The sequence below is a fragment of the Balaenoptera acutorostrata genome, chromosome 8 (assembly GCF_949987535.1).
Source record: "Balaenoptera acutorostrata chromosome 8, mBalAcu1.1, whole genome shotgun sequence".
Classification (NCBI taxonomy): Eukaryota; Metazoa; Chordata; class Mammalia; order Artiodactyla; family Balaenopteridae; genus Balaenoptera; species Balaenoptera acutorostrata.
Window position 1 is genome coordinate 68,021,919 of NC_080071.1, and position 20,456 is coordinate 68,042,374.

Sequence of the window (20,456 nt, forward strand, 5' to 3'; positions counted from 1 at the left end):
TAAAACTCATCACAAATTGGCACTAGCTTACACTCCTGCCTTATCTCTTATCCAATTTTCCCCTCACCTCTTTTCTGTAGGTTAGCTCTACTGCATTACTTGCTGTCCCCCATATTCTAAGGTCTTCCTCATCTATGGGTCTTTGGAAATCTTGTTTCCTCTACCTGGGGGGCTCTTTCCCAACTCTGCTACAATGAATCCTATTCATCCTGGACAAAGTTCAGACATCACCTCTTCCAAAAAGTCTTTCCAGGGAATTCCCTGGTGGTCCAGTGGTTAGGACTCCACGCTTTCACTGCTGAGGGCGCAGGTTAATCCCTGGTCAGGGAACTAAGATCCTGCAAGCCACGCAGCGTGGCTGAAAAAAACAAAAACAAAAAGTCTTTCCAAATTCCCCAAGCTGGGTTAAGTGCTCCCATAGCACCCTGAATTTACCATCATCTTAGCATTTTCCAAGCTATATTCAAATGATCTAATTTTGTCTCTGTCCCTTTGAAATAGTACAGGTATAAAATGGTGTTGGTTACTCTCATCACCTACCATCCATGTCCTTTATAATAAGGTTTATGCTCTAAAATCCAGAGCACTGATTCTTACAAATAATGGGAAGTGGCCCAATGATGCTAGTGTTATCTACATGACAGAAAATGAAGGCAGTGATGATGGTATGGTTGTAAGTGACGCAATAATAAAAGACCCTCAACATCTCTCTGTATTAGGAGCTCCTTGAGGGCAGGGACTATTTCCTATTCATATATCTATCCTCAGTGCTTAGTATAGTATTTGGCATATAGGAGGCCTTCAAGGATGCTTGTTGAATAAATGAGAAAAATATATTCCTCAAAAATAATTCTAGGGAATTCCCTGGCGGTCCAGTGGTTAGGACTCTGCATTTCCACTTCAGGGGCACAGGTTTGATCCCTGATCAGGGAACTAAGATCCCGCATGCCACACAGCAGGCCAAAAAAAAAAAAAAAAATCATGGTAAAGATATTTTTTCCTATAGTGTTTCTCCATTATACCACTCCCTTCCTCAAAAACCATTCAGGTCTCCCAATTTCCTAACTGTCTAAGATAATAATGACCATTTGTGTAGTTGCCACAGTTGAATTGCTGAAATAGTGCTTTTTTGTTTGTTTTTAATCACAGAGCACCCAGGAATTAGTACCTTTATGTTACTAATATCTAATGTGAGTATTTCTACCATGACTGATACTCTTTCCTAATAAAATTATAAGAGAATTCTCTTTGTAAGAAAGGGCTTTCTTGATTTCTTTCCTAATTATGACAGTCAAAACTTTTAATAGGGCTGAGATTAACCCTAGTGAGGTCATTATTTTTTTTATTTTTATTTTTTATTTTGGTATTGAATGCCTATGCCATACGCTCTTTGTAGATGTGTAGATAGTACATAAAGAAAAAGTGTTATAAGGAAAAAGGGAAAAAAAAATCTTCCATGAGTCCATCATATAAATACCATTGTGAACTTCCTTTCTGGTCTTTTTTTCTTTTAATATAGTTGAAATTATTCTATATTTACATTTTATATGCATACTTTACTTAAATGTTAGTATAATCTTTTTACTTAATATAATTATTTTCCTATACCACTAAAAATTTTGTGTTGATGCTTTAGTGGGTGCATATTAGATCATCTTATTGATGTAGTATATTTACTTACTCATTCTTTTACTTTTGCTTCCTCTAAAGTTTTTGTTTTTCCTAATAGAATTTTTGAAAATCAGAGGTACTTTCCTGGGTGGTTCCCACAGAACAGTCTAATTGAGCAGACTGGGCCTGCTTAGAAAGCTGGAGTCATAGAGGAGCGTGGTTCCCATTTCACTTTTGACCAAATACCCTATTCTTCTGTCAAAACAAGCCTTCTGTGTGCAAAGAGTTAATTGACTATATATTACAGTTAATGCTTTATTATAATCCTTAGTATGAATAATGTAGATGAATATTTCATAAAGTATATTTGAAAAACACCAGTAACTCAAGATAGTCTATAAAAAGAGAATTTCCTAGGGCAAAAGACATACTATATACAACTTTTAGAAGTTCATGATGCATATCAGCCTCTCAGAAAGTGAGAAGGAGAGCATGATTTCCAAATTTATTTGACACCACAGACACTGTTTTTCTGTATAATAACTATGAAACTAGATAATGGAATGGTTTTTAGAACTGGGCTACTCAAAACGTATTCATCAGACTGATGAACAGTTTGTCAGTCCACAAACTGTTATTAGTCCTTAACAATGTAAGTACGGAAAGTGACTGTTTAGAAAATTTCATAGCAATTTAAGTGTCACGACATTCAAGCTTGTGATTTTGCAAATGCAAAGGTATTAGTCTAAAACTAATAAGAAATTTTTTTTTAAACGTTGAAGGAAAAAAAACAAAAATTAGTTCTTCACCAGGCTTTGAAACATTTTTAGCAAGATTTCCTTAGTGTAGACAATGAATATCTTTTCTTCACTTAATATTCAGTCAACAACAAATAGTTACTGAGTGTATACTAGACACAGTTTTAGGTAAACAAAAACCTCTGCCATCAGTGATATTAGATTCTGAAGGTTATATTTACTTCTGAGCCTGTCTGTAACCTTAATCAGAGGCGCTCTCCAATCTTATCAGTGGGTTGATGTGAGGCTCAGAAAGGTTGAAGGGCTCTCAAATTCCAACAGAAATATCTTTCTCTCCTAAAATCTTTTGAAACTCTTCTTGATATTTATTTATAAGTCTTTTCCTCCACTTCTTATCAAGATCAAATTCATTAACTATTAACTATTGTTTGTCCCCTATTTGGACAATGTGAACCTCACCTTTTCCTTTTCTGGTTTGATAAGGGCTGTTTGGAAGCTAAAACAACGTTTTTCATATTAGTGAGGGGGCATGCAAAAGGAACATAGAAGAGGAATAGATTTCACGTAATATAAATGTTGTACAATTCTTACTGTCTCCAAAACAAAGCAGTTCAATTCCTGTGCCAACTCAAGTAAACTCAATTACTGTGTCAGTCCCTAGATCTGAGAGACTCAATGATGAGTAGTCTTTGAGGCTTTGTTACCCACAGCATGACTCTGGGGAGGAGGGCTATGGAAGCCCATCTTTACACACCTTGCTTCCATTGAGAATCCAGTCACTTCCATCCTTTTTGGCATTTGTTCTCACTCCTTGCAAATCACTATAATTCAAAGGATAAAAAATTCATTAATTGGTAATAAATGAACTGTGCAAATGTTGTTATGTAAGTATGTATCTATTGTGATAATTCAAACTGGTTACACAAATATAAAAATTGACATTTAACTAATATTAGGAATGTTCACACAAATGCACTGAAAAGTCATGTCTGATATATGCTAAACTATTTATACAAATGAATATTTGATTGAGATTACATAGACTAACCAGATTTTATAGAGCAAAACAAGGCCCAACTAGCATCCAAGACCCTCAAACTGGACTCAGAAGACATTTCAATGCCTACTATATACCTCAGATTATTTGCCCATGTACCTTTCCTGCCTCTGTTCACTTTGGTTCCTTCCCCTATATCTACTGTTCAAAAGCTTAGCTATTTAAAAGACTATGTCAGAAATTCCCTGGTGGTCCAGTGGTTAGGACTTCATGCTTTCACTGCTGAGGGCCCAGGTTCAATCCCTAGTCAGGGAACTAAGATCCCACAAGCCAGGCAGCACGGCCAAAAAAAAAAAAAAAACGCCTATGTCTCAAATGCCACGTCCTCTAACAAGCCTGCTCTACAAGTAGAATAGGTTATTTTTCTAAATATAAACTAAAAAACTATTCATAATTTAAATATGAAAAGTACAGGCAATATTCAAGACAAAGGAGAAAAATGAAAAAATTTTAAAAAGCAATTTTACCTACTGTAATAAACATTTTAAAAATACAACCTTCCAGTATTTTTCTATGGAAACAGATACACACATATATGTATTTCTATAAAATTGGAACCATACATATGATCCTGATCTTTGAATAATATCTAATGTTTTTCTATAAGAAAACTTTTATTAGTGGCATAGAATTTCATCATATGAATTATTGTTATGATATATATTTTTAAACACACAAGAATATTCTTTATTTCCACAAACAAGTATTCCATCTCACTTTTTGGAAACGTTGACAGCCTTCTTCATTTATCTTTTAAGAGAGATTTAAGAGAGATTTCTTTACAATAGGAAATCCAGCAGGTAGGATTCAACGATAGATGATTTCAGGGAGACAACTGGAAGTGGTGGTGCATCTAAAAGACTGGAGAACTCATATCCCATCTAAAGGGCTATGTCCCAGCCAATAGGAATAAGGAATCAGAAATAAGAAAAACATAGTATTGTCAGATGTTCCAAATTTTCAAGAAAAGCCATGAATATGGATGTTTATGTACATTTTTCTGGCTTTTAAAGTTGATTCAAGGTTTGTTTTTAAATTAAATAGATTAACCAAATTAAACACGTTCCAGGGCTTCCATAGGTCCCATGAACTGCCCCATCTGTGACTACTGCCTCATGCCTTTCTAGACCTCATGCCATGGTGATACAACCATTTAGAACTCAAGGGGGTAGATATCTGATATCCTTCTCTTATACACTGTAAAGTAATAAAGTATGATTTCTAAAACTAGAAATTAAGGGAGAAATTGACAAACTCAGTCATGACCAAAGGTCAGGGAAGGGATCTGAAACCAAATGCATTGGATTCATCATGAATTTTTTAAAGCAATCTGCTATTGTTGAAGACTTAGGTAGTTTCCACTTCCAATTTTCAAAGATATCCTACAATGAACAGCATCATATATTAAATAGTGTACATCACTTATTTTGTGAAAATTTTCTGATTCTCCTTTTTGTACATGGACTTTGTATTATATATCCCATGGCACTTTATCGCTCTCTGTATCATGCTAAATAATGACCCTTAGAGATAGCAGGTCCTAACCTCTGGAACCTGTTAAGTGTTACCTTATATGGAAAAAGGGTCTTGCAGATGTGATTAATTTAGGACTTTGAGATGGGAAGATTATTTTGGATTATCTAGATGGGTCCTAAATGCAATCACAAGTCTTCTTGTGAGAGAGAGGCAGAGGGAGATTACACAGACTAAAGACGGACATTACAACATGGCCACAGAGGCAGAGATTGGAGTCATGAGGCCACAAAGCAAGGAATGTCGGCAGCCCCCAGGAGATGGAAGAATCAAGGAATGGATTCTCCCCTAGAACCTCTGGAGGGACTGTGGCCTTGCTGATACCTTGATTTGGGACCACTGATACCAAGTTTGGACTTCCGGCCTTCAGAACTGTGAGAGAATAAAGTTCTGTTGTTTTAAGCCACCCAGTTTGTGTAATTTGTTACAGAAGCACAGAGAATTTTCAGAAAAACACAAATCAAGCAAGCCTTTGTGGGTATGTGTTTAAGTTGGGGATAAATCAAGATCTCTCATTGATACTTTTGCCTCTAGATGAGAGCTGACATACAGTGGGTTGGAACTAAAACATACTGATCGTGAGCTAATAAGATGCAATCAGGATATTGGGCATTAGGCCAGTTATCTTAGAGAGTGATCTTAAAAGCAAAGGAAGAAGATTAAATTCCTACTTCTTTAAGGTCACATTTTTAGGCAAAAAAAGTAAACACAACTTTTTTTTTGGCCTCACCATGCAGCTTGTGGGATCTTAGTTCCCTGACCAGGGATTGAACCCAGGCCACTGGCAGTGAGAGCTCCAAGTCCTAACCACTGGGAATTCCCAACAAAACCTTTTTATCTTGGCAAAATTAAATTTCTATACTGGCCTTTAATTATAGATTTATATCTGGGAAAGATAAGTACAATTAAAGCAAATTGCCAAGTAACACTATGGCATAGTAGGACATTTAAAAAGAAGCAGCACTGGGACTTCCCTGGCAGTCCAGTGGTTAAGACTCTGCACTTCCACTGCAGGGGGTGCAGGTTCGATTCCTGGTCGGGGAACTAAGACCCTGCATGCCACACCACAGCCATATAAATAAATAAATAAACAGCACTGACAAAAAAATTTAAAATATCAGGGCCTGATCTTGCAGAAACAAGTCTTGAATTTTCAATTACTGCTTCTGCCACATCTTTAAGTTCTTCCTCTGCATTTCCTGTTTCCCATTGGCCTGTTAGTCACTGCCATTTCCCTGACCATGCTGGCTTGTCAAATGACTGTCCCCTCTCTATACTTTCTTTTGCCATATAACACACAACTCTGAAAAAAAATTAGTCTGTCTTTTCTGCCTCTGTTTTCTCAATACCCATCCCACTCCCTTCGAAAGTAACTTCTGCCTCTCCTCTCTCCTGAAATCACAATCAAAAGATCACCACTGGCTGCCATGACTCTTTCTCAATTCTCAACATCTCTGTGGCCTTGACATTACTAACTTCTCACTCCTCTCCTACTGCCTTTTCAAACTCACTTCCCCTCGAGCTCATGAAATAGCAGTTGTCTAGATTTCCTTCAAACTCAGTCCTTCTGTCTCTGTCGCTACATCTTCTGTACAGTTCCAAATGGAATGCAATGCCCAAGGTTTCCTTCTTGGTCTCCTTTTCATCCTTTCACTTTACCCCTTGAGGATCAGGTCCCACCACATGGCTGCTCTTGCAAATTTCTCAATTGTCAGATCTCAGTTTAAATATAACCACTTTTTATAGGTCTTCCCTAGCAGTCATATCTAAATATGAGTTTTTCCCTTCCCCACCAAACACACATGCACCATGAGTCTCTAACACAGCACCTTGTTTCCTTCACAGTACTTACCATAATTTAAATATATTTGTTTACGTGTTTCTTGTCTTTCTCCTAAATAAGCACAGAGACCACATCTGGTTTGATTACCACTGTATACCTGGCACATGGAAGGAACTTATTAAGTAACCATCAAATGACTAAATGATTTATTCATGTCCATTGCTTCAATTCTTTCTTATCTATGAATGGTTTTAAAGCCTATTGCCACCCCCAGCCTGTATCCAGACTTCCAAATCCATATCTTTAATAGCCTGCTGGACATTTCCATGTGAAATGTCACACCACATCTAAAATTCAACATGCCCCAAATTCAACACATATTCTAACATTTTATTTACATCACACTATGTTAATATCTCAAATACAACATAAAATACAATGTGCTGTGTTGTTATTTGTATATAATAAGGCCTTACTTTCCTACTGGAATTTGAAGTTACCTAAGGTTGGAAGTGACAATGGGTTCATCTTTGTATCTGTCTTAGCATATCACTCAGAGTGTTGTATAAAGCAGGTACTGAGAAAACATCTGCTGTTAAGGCATTGCTTCCAGCATTTCAAAACCAACCAAATGGTGATTTACCTTCCAGCCCCAGGCTCTGTCATTGCTATGGCACCAATACATTTCCCTGCAGTCATCTGGGGGATGAAGTGCTTAATCTGTTCTTCTGAGCCATAGTTTGCAACATAGGGCATGACAATATCCGAATGAAGACTAAAACCTGGGCCTGTGCAATTCGAATATGCTCTTAGAAAGAAAAAAGAGAAGACAGTTTAAGGCACAACATAGTTATTTTGTTTTCTTTTTAGTCCTTTGATTTCTCAATTAGAAAACAACAACAAAGTACTAAGGGTCCTATCACATTATGTGGTAATAGATTGTCTCCCCACAAACCTATGAAGTTTCTGAAGGTTTTCTCTCTCTTTTTTTTTTACTAACCTTTTAATTTCTGGCTCTAACATAGTAACAGTGCTCTAGCAGACCTCAATGATCACTTATGTAATGAAATAAAAGATAAAACGTTTTAAAAAATTTACCACCTATAACTGTATTACCCTAACACAGTAACTATTTTCATTTTAGCAAATGACCTTTGCCATAAGGATATACGTATTCTAATATAGCTGCAGTCATGGTATAAATTTTGTACTTACAAAATTTATCACAATAAATAGCTGCAAAATATTACAAACTGCTTATGTACTACAATATACTTTTTCATTGTCCTACTGTTGGACATTTAGATTGCTTCCAAACTTGGGGGATTATGATCTAACATGGCAATGATGTTTGTACATAGATATTATTTTTTATATTGGGTTGGCAAAAGGTTCCTTTGGTTTTTAAGTAAAAATAAAAGATAAATTTTTCATTTTCACCATGAACTCTATTGAACAATGTATTCACCCTTTTGTTCCATTACCTTCTGCCATTTTTCAGGCAATTTCATAATTCCATCTTCCCAAAACTTTTTATCTTTTTGAGCAAAGAACTGTTCCAGGTGCCTTTTACAGTCTTCCAGGGAAGTGAAATTTTTTCCATTAAGAGAATTTTGTAAAGACCTAAATAAATGGAAATCGAAGGTGCAATATCTGGTGAATATGGCGGAGGAATCAGAACTTCCCAGCCAATCTGTAAAAGTTTCTGCCTGGTCATCAAAGGAACACGCGGTCTTGTGTTATCCTGATGGAAGATTATGCATTTTCTGTTGACTAATTCCGGACACTTTTTGTCAAGTGCTGCTTTCAGTTGGTCTAATTGGGAGTAGTACTTGTTGGAATTAATCGTTTGGTTTTCCGGGAGGAGCTCATAATAGAGGACTCCCTTCCTATCCCATCATATACACAACATCACCTTCCTTGGATGAAGACAGGCCTTTGGTGTGGTTGGTGGTGGTTCATTTAGCTTGCCCCATGATCTCTTCCGTTCCACATTATTGCACAGTGTCCACTTTTCATCGCCCATCACAATTTGTTTTGAAAACGGAACGTTTTCATTACGTTTCAGTAGAGAATCACATGCAGAAATATGGTCAAGAAGGTATTTTTGGCTTAACTTATGTGGAACCCAAACATCAAAGTGATTAACATAAGCAAGCTGGTGCAAATGATTTTTTTTTTCCTAGGAATTTTCTTTATATTTCCACTTGACTTTTACATATTTTTTTTCTTATTAGTCATCCATTTTATACACATCAGTATATACATGTCAAACCCAATCGCCCAATTCATCCCACCACCACCCCCAACCCCTGTGGCTTTCCCCCCTTGGTGTCCATACGTTTTTTCTCTACATCTGTGACTCTATTTCTACCCTGCAAACCAGTTCATCTGTACCATTTTCTAGCTTCCACATATATGCATTAATATACGATATTTGTTTTTCTCTTTCTGACTTACTTCACTCTGTATGACAGTCTCTAGATCCATCCACGTCTCTAAAAATGACCCAATTACATTTCTTTTTATGGCTGAGTAATATTCCATTGTATATATGGACCACATCTTCTTTATGCATTCGTCTGTCGATGGGCATTTAGGTTGCTTCCATAACCTGGCTGTTGTAAATAGTGCTGCAATGAACATTGGGGTGCATGTGCCTTTTTGAATTATGGTTTTCTCTGGGTATATGCCCAGTAGTGGGATTGCTGGGTCATATGGTAATTCTATTTTTAGTTCTTTAAGGAACTTCCATACTGTTCTCCATAGCAGTTGTATCAATTTACGTCCCACCAACAGTGCAAAACGGTTCCCTTTTCTCCACACCCTCTCCAGCATTTGTTGTTTGTAGATTTTCTGATGATGTCCATTCTAACTGGTATGAGGTGATACCTCATTGTAGTTTTGATTTTCATTGCTCTAATAATTAGTGATGTTGAGCAGCTTTTCATGTGCTTCTTGGTCATCTGTATGTCTTCTTTGGAAAAATGCCTATTTAGGTCTTCTACCCATTTTTGGATTGGGTTGTTTCTTTTTTTAATATTGACCTGCATGAGCTGTTTATATATTTTGGAGATTAATCCTTTGTCTGATGATTCCTTTGCAAATATTTTCTCCCATTCTGAGGGTTGTCTTTTCGTCTTGTTTATGGTTTCCTTTGCTGTGCAAAAGCTTTGAAGTTTCATTAGGTCCCGTTTGTTTATTTTTGTTTTTATTTCCATTACTCTAGGAGGTGGATCAAAAAAGATCTTGCTGTGATTTATGTCAAAGACTGTTCTTCCTATGTTTTCCTCTAAGAGTTTTACAGTGTTTGGTCTTACATTTAGGTCTCGAAGCCATTTTGAGTTTATTTTTGGGTATGGTGTTCTAGTTTCATTCTTTTACATGTAGCTGTCCAGTATTCCCAGCACCACTTATTGAAGAGACTATCTTTTCTCCATTTTATATCCTTGCCTCCTTTGCCATAGATTAGTTGACCATAGGTGCGGGGGTTTATCTCTGGGCTTTCTATCTTGTTCCATTGATCTAGGTTTCTGTTTTTGTGCCAGTACCATATTGTCTTGATTACTGTAGCTTTATAGTATAGTCTGAAGTCAGGGAGTCTGATTCCTCCAACTCCTTTTATTTCCCTCAAGACTGCTGTGGCTATTTGGGGTCTTTTGTATCTCCATACAAATTTTCAGATTCTTTGTTCTAATTCTGTAAAAAATGCCATTGGTAATTTGATAAGGATTGCACTGAATCTGTAGACTGCTTTGGGTAGTATAGTCATTTTCACAATATTGATTCTTCCAATCCAAGAACATGGTATAGCTCTCCATCTGTTGGTATCATCTTTAATTTCTTTCATCAGTGTCTTATAGTTTTCTGCATACAGGTCTTTTGTCTACCTAGTTAGGTTTATTCCTAGGCATTTTATTCTTCTTGTTGCAATGGTATATGGGAGTGTTTCCATAATTTCTCTTTCAGATTTTTCATCATTAGTGTATAGGAATGCAAGAGATTTCTGTGCATTAATTTTGTATCCTGCTACTTTACCAAATTCATTGATTAGCTCTAGTAGTTTTCTGGTGGCATCTTTAGGATTCTCTATGTATAGTATCATGTCATCTGCAAACAATGACAGTTTTACTTCTTCTTTTCCAATTTGTATTCCTTTTATTTCTTTTTCTTCTCTGATTGCCGTGGCTAGAACTTCCAAAACTATGTTGAATAATAGTGGTGAGAGTGGACATCCTTGTCTTCTTCCTGATCTTAGAGGAAATGCCTTCAGTTTTTCACCATTGAGAATGATGTTTGCTGTGGGTTTGTCATATATGGCCTTTATTATGTTGAGGCAGGTTCCTTCTAGGCCCACTTTCTGGAGAGTTTTTATCCTAAATGGGTGTTGAATTTTGTCAAAAGCTTTTTCTGCATCTATTGAGATGATCTTATGGTTTTTCTTCTTCAATTTGTTAATATGGTATATCACATTGACTGATTTGCGTATATTGAAGAATCCTTGCATCCCTGGGATAAATCCCACTTGATCATGGTGTATGATCCTTTTAATGTACTGTTGGATTCTGTTAGCTAGTATTTTGTTGAGGATTTTTGCATCTATATTCATCAGTGATACTGGATTGTAATTTTCTTTTTTTGTAGTATGTTTGTCTGGTTTTGGTATCAGGGTGATGGTGGCCTCATAGAATGAGTTTGGGAGTGTTCCTTCCTCTGCAATTTTTTGGAAGAGTTTGAGAAGGATGGGTGTTAGCTCTTCTCTAAATGTTTGATAGAATTCACCTGTGAAGCCATCTGGTCCTGGACTTTTGTTTGTTGGAAGATTTTTAATCACTGTTTCAATTTCATTACTTGTGATTGGTCTGTTCATATTTTCTACTTCTTCCTGGTTCAGTCTTGGAAGGTTATACCTTTTTAAGAATTTGTCCATTTCTTCCAGGTTGTCCATTTTATTGGCATAGAGTTGCTTGTAGTAGTCTCTTAGGATTCTTTGTATTTCTGCGGTGTCTGTTGTAACTTCTCCTTTTTCATTTCTAATTTTATTGATTTGAGTCCCCTCCCTCTTTTTCTTGATGAGTCTGCCTAATGGTTTATCAATTTTGTTTATCTTCTCAAAGAACCAGCTTTTAGTTTTATTGATCTTTGCTATTGTTTTCTTTGTTTCTATTTCATTTATTTCTGCTCTGATCTTTATGATTTATTTCTTTCTGCTAACTTTGGGTTTTGTTTCTTCTTCTTTCTCTAGTTCCTTTAGGTGTAAGGTTAGATTGTTTATTTGAGATTTTTCTTGTTTCTCGAGGTAGGCTTGTATAGCTATAAACTTCCCTCTTAGAACTGCTTTTGCTGTATCCCATATGTTTTGGATCATCGTGTTTTCATTGTCATTTGTCTCTAGGTATTTTTTGATTTCGTCTTTGATTTCTTCAGTGATCTCTTGGTTATTTAGTAACGTATTGTTTAGCCTCCATGTGTTTGTGTTTTTTACGTTTTTTTCCCTGTAATTGATTTCTAATCTCATAGCATTGTGGTCAGAAAAGATGCTTGATATGATTTCAATTTTCTTAAATTTACTGAGGCTTGATTTGTGACCCAAGATGTGATCTATCCTGGAGAATGTTCCATGCACACTTGAGAAGAAAGTGTAATCCTGATGTTTTTGGATGGTATATCCTATAAATATCAATTAAATCTATCTGGTTTATTGTGTCATTTAAAGCTTGTGTTTCCTTATTAATTTTCTGTTTGGATGATCTGTCTATTGGTGTAAGTGAGGTGTTAGAGTCCCCCACTATTATTGTGTTACTGTCGATTTCCGCTTTTAGAGCTCTTAGCAGTTGCCTTATGTATTGAGGTGCTCCTATGTTGGGTGCATAAATATTTACAATTGTTATATCTTATTCTTGGATTGATCCCTTGATCATTATGTAGTGTCCTTCTTTGTCCCTTGCAATAGTCTTTATTTTAAAGTCTATTTTATCTGATATGAGGATTGCTACTCCAGCTTTCTTTTGATTTCCATTTGCATGGAATATCTTTTTCCATCCTCTCACTTTCAGTCTGTATGTGTCCCTCAGTCTGAAGTGGGTCTCTTGTAGACAGCATATACATGGGTCTTGTTTTTGTATCCATTCAGTAAGCCTGTGTCTTTTGGTTGGAGCATTTAATCCATTCACGTTTAAGGCAATTATGATACGTATGTTCCTATTACCATTTTCTTAATTGTTTGGGGTTTGTTTTTGTAGGTCCTTTTCCTTTCTTGTGTTTCCCACTTAGAGAAGTTCCTTTAGCATTTGTTGTAGAGTTGGTTTGGTGGTGCTGAATTCTCTTAGCTTTTGCTTGTCTGTAAAGCTTTTGATTTCTCCATCAAGCCTGAATGAGAGATCCTTGCTGGGTAGAGTAATCTGGGTTGTAGTTTCTTCCCTTTCATCACTTTAAGTATATCATGCCACTCCCTTCTGGCTTGTAGAGTTTCTGCTGAGAAATCAGATGTTAACCTTATGGGAGTTCCCTTGTACGTTGTTTGTCGTTTTTCCCTTGCTGCTTTCAATAATTTTTCATTGTCTTTAATTTTTGCCAATTTGATTACTATGTGTCTTGGCATGTTTCTCCTTGGGTTTATCCTGTATGGGACTCTCTGTGCTTCCTGGACTTGGGTGGCTATTTCTTTTCCCATGTTAGGGAAGTTTTCAACTATAATCTCTTCAAATATTTTCTCGGGTCGTTTCTCTCTCTCTTCTCCTTCTGGGACCCCTATAATGCGAATGTTGTTGTGTTTAATGTTGTCCCAGAGGTCTCTTAGGCTGTCTTCATTTCTTTTCATTCTTTTTTCTTTATTCTGTTCCGCAGCAGTGAATTCAACTATTTTGTCTTCCAGGTCACTTTTCCGTTCTTCTGCCTCAGTTATTCTGCTATTGATTCCTTCTAGTGTAGTTTTCAATTCAGTTATTGTATTGTTCATCTCTGTTTGTTTGTTCTTTAATTCTTCTGGGTCTTTGTTAAACATTTCTTGCATCTTCTCGATCTTTGCCTCCATTCTTTTTCTGAGGTCCTGGATCATCTTCACTATCATTATTCTGAATTCTTTTTCTGGAAGGTTGCCTATTTCCACTTCACTTAGTTGTTTTTCTGGGGTTTTATCTTGTTCCTTCATCTGGTACATAGCCCTCTGCCTTTTCATTTTGTCTATCTTTCTGTGAATGTGGTTTTTGATCCACAGGCTGCAGGATTGTAGTTCTTTTTGCTTCTGCTGTCTGTTCTCTGGTGGATGAGGTTATCTAGTGCAAATGATTTTCAACCCTTGATTTGTATGTTTTGAGTATGTCGGCTATCTCCCAGGTGGTATAACGTTGATTGTTCTCAACTAATATCTCAGTTTGATCGCTATCAACTTCAACTGGTGTACCCGACCGCGGAGCATCGTCCAGCGAGAAATCTTCAGTATGAATCTTTGCAAACCATTTTTGACACATTCGATCAGTCACAACACCTTCTCCGTACACTGCACAAATCTTTTTTTTTGCGTTTCAGTTGCATTTCTACCTTTCATGAAATAATAAAGCATAATATGCCCAAAATGTTGCTTCTTTTCTTCCACCTTCAATATTAAAATGGCTACACAAAAATTCACCAATTTTAATATGTCTTTTTTTAAATGCACACTAATATGACAGCTGTCACAATACAATCTAACAAAATTGTTTTGAATGAAGTTAAAGACAACTAAGTGCTACTAGAGCCATCTTATGGAAAAAAACAAACAAACTTTTTGGCCAACCCAATATTTAAGAGCAGAAATACTTTAATTTTTTATGTATCCATGCTTTTACTCTCCAAGGCATTTATTGTTCCAATATATAATGCCACCAAGAGTATATGAATGTGTCACTTTCACTGCAACCTTGTCAGCACTGGTTATTATGATTTTTCATTTTCACTAACTTTTGTACTCAAAATGATACCTCCAGATTCATTTAATTTGCATCTGATTGGTAGTAAGGGTAAACTTTTTTCATCTAAAAAACCTATTTTCATTTCTTTTTTGATGAATTGCTGGTTCAAATCTTTTGCCCATTTATCAACTGAAATCTTCATTTGTTCTTATGTATGAAACAGACACATGGGTCAATTAGAAATGAAACACCTATTTTAACAACTTAAAAGAGGATTTTCAATCTTATAAGAAGATTAGAAAACATTTTAAAATCATCACTCAGAAAAGTGAACTGACGAAACAAGACTCAACTTCAAATGTTTCCATACTTACTGCTCCTCCCAAACAACAGCTGACGAGTACAAGTCCCCCCCAATGCCACCATGACGCTCTGCAATATTGACACCAAGCAGTCCTTGTTTTCCAGCTTTTTCCCAAAGCTCCCTACTCACTTCTCCAGCTTTCTCCCATCTGCAAATAACAAACATTTTAAAATCAGAAAAATGTTTTTCATATTATTTAAATGGCCACATTTTGAATTTATGAATGATTTTGTTCAGGAATAGTCCCTTAATTTAAAGTAATTAAAAAGGGGGTGCTCTCACACCCTGTGACAATAGCAGGGCCCAACAAGAAAAAGAAAGATTCCTCTTTCCCAGCAAAGACTCAGTCATTGAAAAGCCCTGGACTCTTTGTTTACTCTAGCCCTCCTAACTTCCTTTTCCCCTCTATGAAAGTGCTCTCCTTCCCTTGCTGAGCAGCGACTTGCACATAGATCACCATGGTTGCAGACCATAAACCCATTCTTTGCAGGAGAAAAAACTGGCAGTCGATTAGGTCAACATATTTTTTAATTGTATATTTTAAAACTCATTTAAGAAGATTTGAACTAGCTTAAGAATCCTGTAATCTTACAGTATTATACTGAAGAGTGGTAAAAATGTTAATAAAGCTCTGAACACAGTACTTTTTCTAGAGAACAATGAAGAGCATTCTAGGAAATGGTCCTTCTTGGACTTCTAACATGCATTACTTTCAAAGAAAATGTGCGACTTACTCTGCGTGATGAGGAATCACTTCTTCTTGAAAAAACTTCCTTACACTTTCCCGGAAAATGTCATGTTCTGAAGAGAAGATTCTTCTAATTCCTATATCTGTTAATTTTTTAGCAGAAGGAGTTTCTAAACGTTCCTCCCCTCCAGAATGAGAACATCTTAAAAATATACATAAAGAAAATTAAGTGAATTGTTACTCTTCACATCCAAATTAAAGTCACTGAACAACATGAAAGAAAGAGTCTGAAATTTGACAAACTGGTTCAAATTTGAGCAGCAGCACTTTAGGATCTATCTCGATTGGATGAGACTAAGAAGTAGTTTACCCTTATTCAACTCAGTCTTCACTTCCAAATCCCTAAAGAGGATGTCATGCCTAGAACTAATCACATGTTTGAGCTGAAGTAGAATAGTACTGTAGGGTGATGCCGATTAAATAATGTAAAATTCAAATAGTACAATAGAATAATACTGAAAAGTTTTCATGTAATGTACAATGTTTAAAATAATGTAACCCCCCCATTAATAGTTTATCTAGAATCATACAATTTCAAATGGCAGGTGTACAGGATGCAAACTGTGTTGACTTTTATTGCCACATTACAATCTGGGTGTAAAGCAAAATCAAAGTGCCCACCAGTCTCTGTAGGGATTAGTCCAGAATTATTCAAGATCTTTGGAAACTGACCTTTTCTCTCCCCGCACCCCCACACCCCCCATATTAAGCTTAAAAAGAGACTGCTCTGTAGTTCCTTTTGTTCAATGGTCTTCAGATCGCCCCCTGCCCCGGCCAGGGGTACGCCTGAAAAGATTTTGAAACTCTGTGTACCACTTTGTACATTTTTAAGCTCACATCTAAAAAAACTTTTTATCATATATTCAAATATTACCAGAAGATGTTTTTCTGTTTTGCATCATATTGTTTTGGGTTTCTCTCTTCCTTAGTTGGACCCTGACCTGATTTGATCCTATCCTGTCCTTTCCTTCCCTTTTCTTTCTCTTCCTCTTCTTCTTCTTAGTCCGGAAAAGACCCAGTCTTGTTTATTGGCAATTAGGCTATTTCAATCTTTTTTCCTTTGAAATGGATTATTTTTTTCCAGTTTATATATCTTTCCTTAATTCAATGGACTGAATTGTGCCCGCCCCCTCCTCCAACCCAATTCATATGTTGAAGCTCAAACTCCCAATGTAATGGTATTTGGAGATATGGCTTTGAGGAGGTAATTACAGTTAAATGAGGTCATAAGTGTGGAGTCCTAAACCAAGAGGCTTGGCTTACATTATAAGAAGGAGAAGAGAGAGATATAGCTCTGTGTGCACACAACAAGGAAAGGCCTAGTGAGGACATAGGGAGAAGGGGGCCATCTACAAGCCAGGAAGAGAGCTCTCACCAGCAAATGAACTGGCCAGCACCTTGATCTTGGACTATCCAGCCACTAGAATTATGAGGAATAGACTTCTGCTGTTAAACTATCCAGTCTATAGTATTTGGGTATGGAAGCCTGAGCTGATTAATACACTTAATATGTATTTTGTGTCATTTTGCTTTAGGCTTATCTTTTATATACAACTTTTAGTTGAGTTTTATTTGTTAATACAATCTGAAATGTCTTTTAAGTGGTAACCTTTAGCTGAGAACTTTTAATATTACATTTTTTACACCTGGTCTGCCTTTTATCTTCACATTTTTCTGGTTTGCTACTCTGTCATCCAACTCATCATTTTTAATAGCTTATTTATTCATTTAGCCAACAAATACTTTCTGAGTGCCTAATAGGTACTAGGAACCATTCAGGTAACTTGGGATACAACAGTGAGCAAGGGCCTTGCACACCACTGTAATGTTACAGCAAAAGAGACTAAAATCTACTTTATCCTATATTGAAATGACTCGTTCCAATTTCTTTATAATGCACACATTGGTCCATACTTGGGATTTTTCCTCAAGGAAAAAAATATGCTGAGACTAGGGAACTGGAGCTCTAAGACACTGAATCATTTGTCAACATAATTAGTAAATAATAGAGTGGAACTTATATCCAAGTCTGCCTGGATCTTAAAATTGTATACCCCATGTAACATTAAAGAAATCTTTGGAACATTTCTAAGTAAAACACACCAAGACACAGGAAAGTGAAAGAAGTGCCAGAAAGAACAGAGATTTTCAGATCAGTCAAAAGTGTTCAAGCGAGAACACATAGAGGGAAGAAAATCAAAACACTTGGCAGTAACTTTGTTGGAGTATCCATTTTTTGCCAAGACCAAGGAACCCGTACAAAATAAATCGGCCCTTTTTCTCCCCATAAAAACCAGGAAATCTGTACTGAATAAATTGCCCATTGTTTTCCTAAAGCATTAAACTGCTACTCATCTAACAGGCTAGGCTCTAATTATTATTATTATCATTATTTTTAAAGCCTCATTTACGTTATAAAAGGGAGACAGTCTCTGCCAGCACCTTCAGGTAGGGAGCTGGTTATAAATACACAATTTTGGGCCTCATCCCAGGCCAAATGAATCAGTCTGTACATTTGACCCTTGAACCACACAGGGGTTAGGGACGCCCAACCTCCATGCAGTTGAAAATCCATGTATATATACCCCACCGTCAGCCCTCCATATTTGTGCTTCCTCCAGAGCACAGTTCTGCATCCTCAGATTCAACCAACCATGGATTGTATAGTACTGTAGTATTTACTATGGAAAAAAATTCCCACGTAAGTGGACCCTCGCGATTCAAATACATGCTGTTCAAGGGTTGACTGTATTTTAATAACATTCCTAAGTGATTCATATGCAATTAAAGTTTAAGAAGCCTGTTATATTAAAACTAGAGTCTCTGACCTATTCAGAGGGTCCCTCAGGTCCTCCTTTTTCCAATATTCTTCCTATACTTCAGCCAAAATAACTTATCACAATTGACAATGCAGAAGCAGGTTTGAAAATCAGACTGTCTTCTATTAAGCCAGACGTTAAGGGATCTACAAAAATGTAAAACAATGTCACTCATCTCACTTTTTTTTTGGAAAAGTTATTTTTCATAAAAATGTTATTTATGTTAACATGTAATGAGTTACTTTTACGTAAACTAAATATTTGTAAAATTTCCCAGTTTTGTAGATATCTATTGACATCAATGTCCATAGATAAAACTCACATAAACAAAAGATCTTGAAGGTCCTCTAATTTTAACGGCACAAAGGAATCTTGATACCAAAAAATCTGAGCATCACTGTCCTATGAAGTTCAGGGAAGAGCTTAGAAAACTACGTGTATCCGAATGTAAAAAGTCACTCCTCGGTGAAGCCCTCCCAGCCCTCCTCACGAGCAGCAGAAGTTTTGTTTCCCGCTCCCATAGCATCTTAGAGTTACCATAAGGCCGCCATGAGCTAATTTATCCATCCTGTCATTCTCATTAAATAGGGAATCCTCGGTGCTTCCAGCTTTGAGGTGTCAGACGGTACAGGAAGCTTTTGATCTTATAAACACGACCTTAATAGTCACTGAGCCACTTAGAAACTCTCTCCATTAATTCCTCTGCATTTACTTAATTAAAGGATTTGTTAAATCTCAAGTTAATTTCATTGTCTAACGGGCCGTCGCCAGGTCTTTCCTGTCCCAGGATGTCTTCTCCATGACACTTGTCTAGGTCAGCGTCGCTGCAAGTGCTTTTCTCAAGATATGGGAGGCGGTGGGAGGCCAGCTCCCAAGTTCACTGTGGGGCGGTGCCTTTTTGCCACAGATCTAACTGGGCCAAAGGTCGTGGCTCGAACTCGTGCAACTGTGGCCAAGGGGTGACTCCCCGCCCTCTCCTAGCAGGAACTCTTCGGAATGCAGACTCACGGTGCCCACCGCAGGCCTCGGAACCAGACGGGTTGGACTGGGGCCAGAGAGGGAGCATTTAGGGCCCCTCCCCTTCGGCTGTCCCCGCGTTGAAGCTGCTAGGCCGGCGCCCCCGCGCTCGCCCCAGTGGGTCCGACCCAGGTTCTGGGAGCCAAGGGGCGAGGCCCAGCCCCTTCTCCCACCCTCTCTCGCCCCAACAGCTCAGCCCAAGCCCCGGGGGCCGATGCCGCCGGCCCCTCGAGCGCGCGCCGGCTGATTCCCAGCCCCCAGGAGCGGTGTGCGTGTCGCGGCCCGGCCCTGCAGCCTCCCGGCCGGCGCAGCTGGAGCGGGGCGAGCACTCACCTCGAGGCCGGCGGCACGCTCGGCGCACAGCGGCCGCCCCACAAGCGTAGGGCCCCGCGGAGGAGGCGTGTGGCCATGGCTGGGACAGCGAGGGGCGGCAGGGGCGACGGACTCGTCTCCTCGGTGACTCCGAGCGCGCAAGGCGAGGCGCCGGGCCAGCGGACTGTCCCCAGGACCTTCCTCCGTGCAGTCCCGCCGGAAAAACGTCGCGCAGCCGCCCTGGTAAATGCGCGCCCTGGGCGCCCTTCCGGAGCCCGGAGCCGCGATCCCCTGTGGCCCGGCGGCTGGCGTGTCGCCGAGCGTTGGGACACGCCCCTCTCTAGAATCTTACCAATGGAAAGATTCTAAACGCAAAACAGTTCAACTTTTCCCTCCGGCGTTTTCGTGTATCTAAGCTGTTCTTTTCAGAATTCTGAACCGCTTTGAGGAACGAGTGTAAGCTATGGAGCCTCAAAAGTGCACCCAAACACAAACCCGCAAACTTACATGAAGTTTCTTTTCTTTTCTTTTCCTTTATTTTGGGGGGGGGGGGAGTTCTTTATTT

The 20,456-nt window shown here is 38.0% G+C and overlaps 1 protein-coding gene across 1 annotated transcript in view; it reads right to left on the bottom strand.

The window, feature by feature from the left end:
• The window catches only part of ACADL (acyl-CoA dehydrogenase long chain), a 39,098-nt gene extending 18,913 nt beyond the window's left edge, over positions 1–20,185 (bottom strand). Inside the window, exons 1-5 of the mRNA XM_007187857.3 lie at positions 19,913–20,185; positions 15,730–15,885; positions 15,006–15,143; positions 7,386–7,550; positions 3,124–3,190 (exon numbers count right to left, since the gene is read on the bottom strand). Coding sequence (XP_007187919.1) covers positions 3,124–3,190; positions 7,386–7,550; positions 15,006–15,143; positions 15,730–15,885; positions 19,913–19,989 — 603 coding nt within the window. The 5' untranslated portion in view covers positions 19,990–20,185. The remainder of the gene's footprint in view (positions 1–3,123; positions 3,191–7,385; positions 7,551–15,005; positions 15,144–15,729; positions 15,886–19,912) is intronic.
• Between the last annotated feature and the right edge of the window lie 271 nt (positions 20,186–20,456).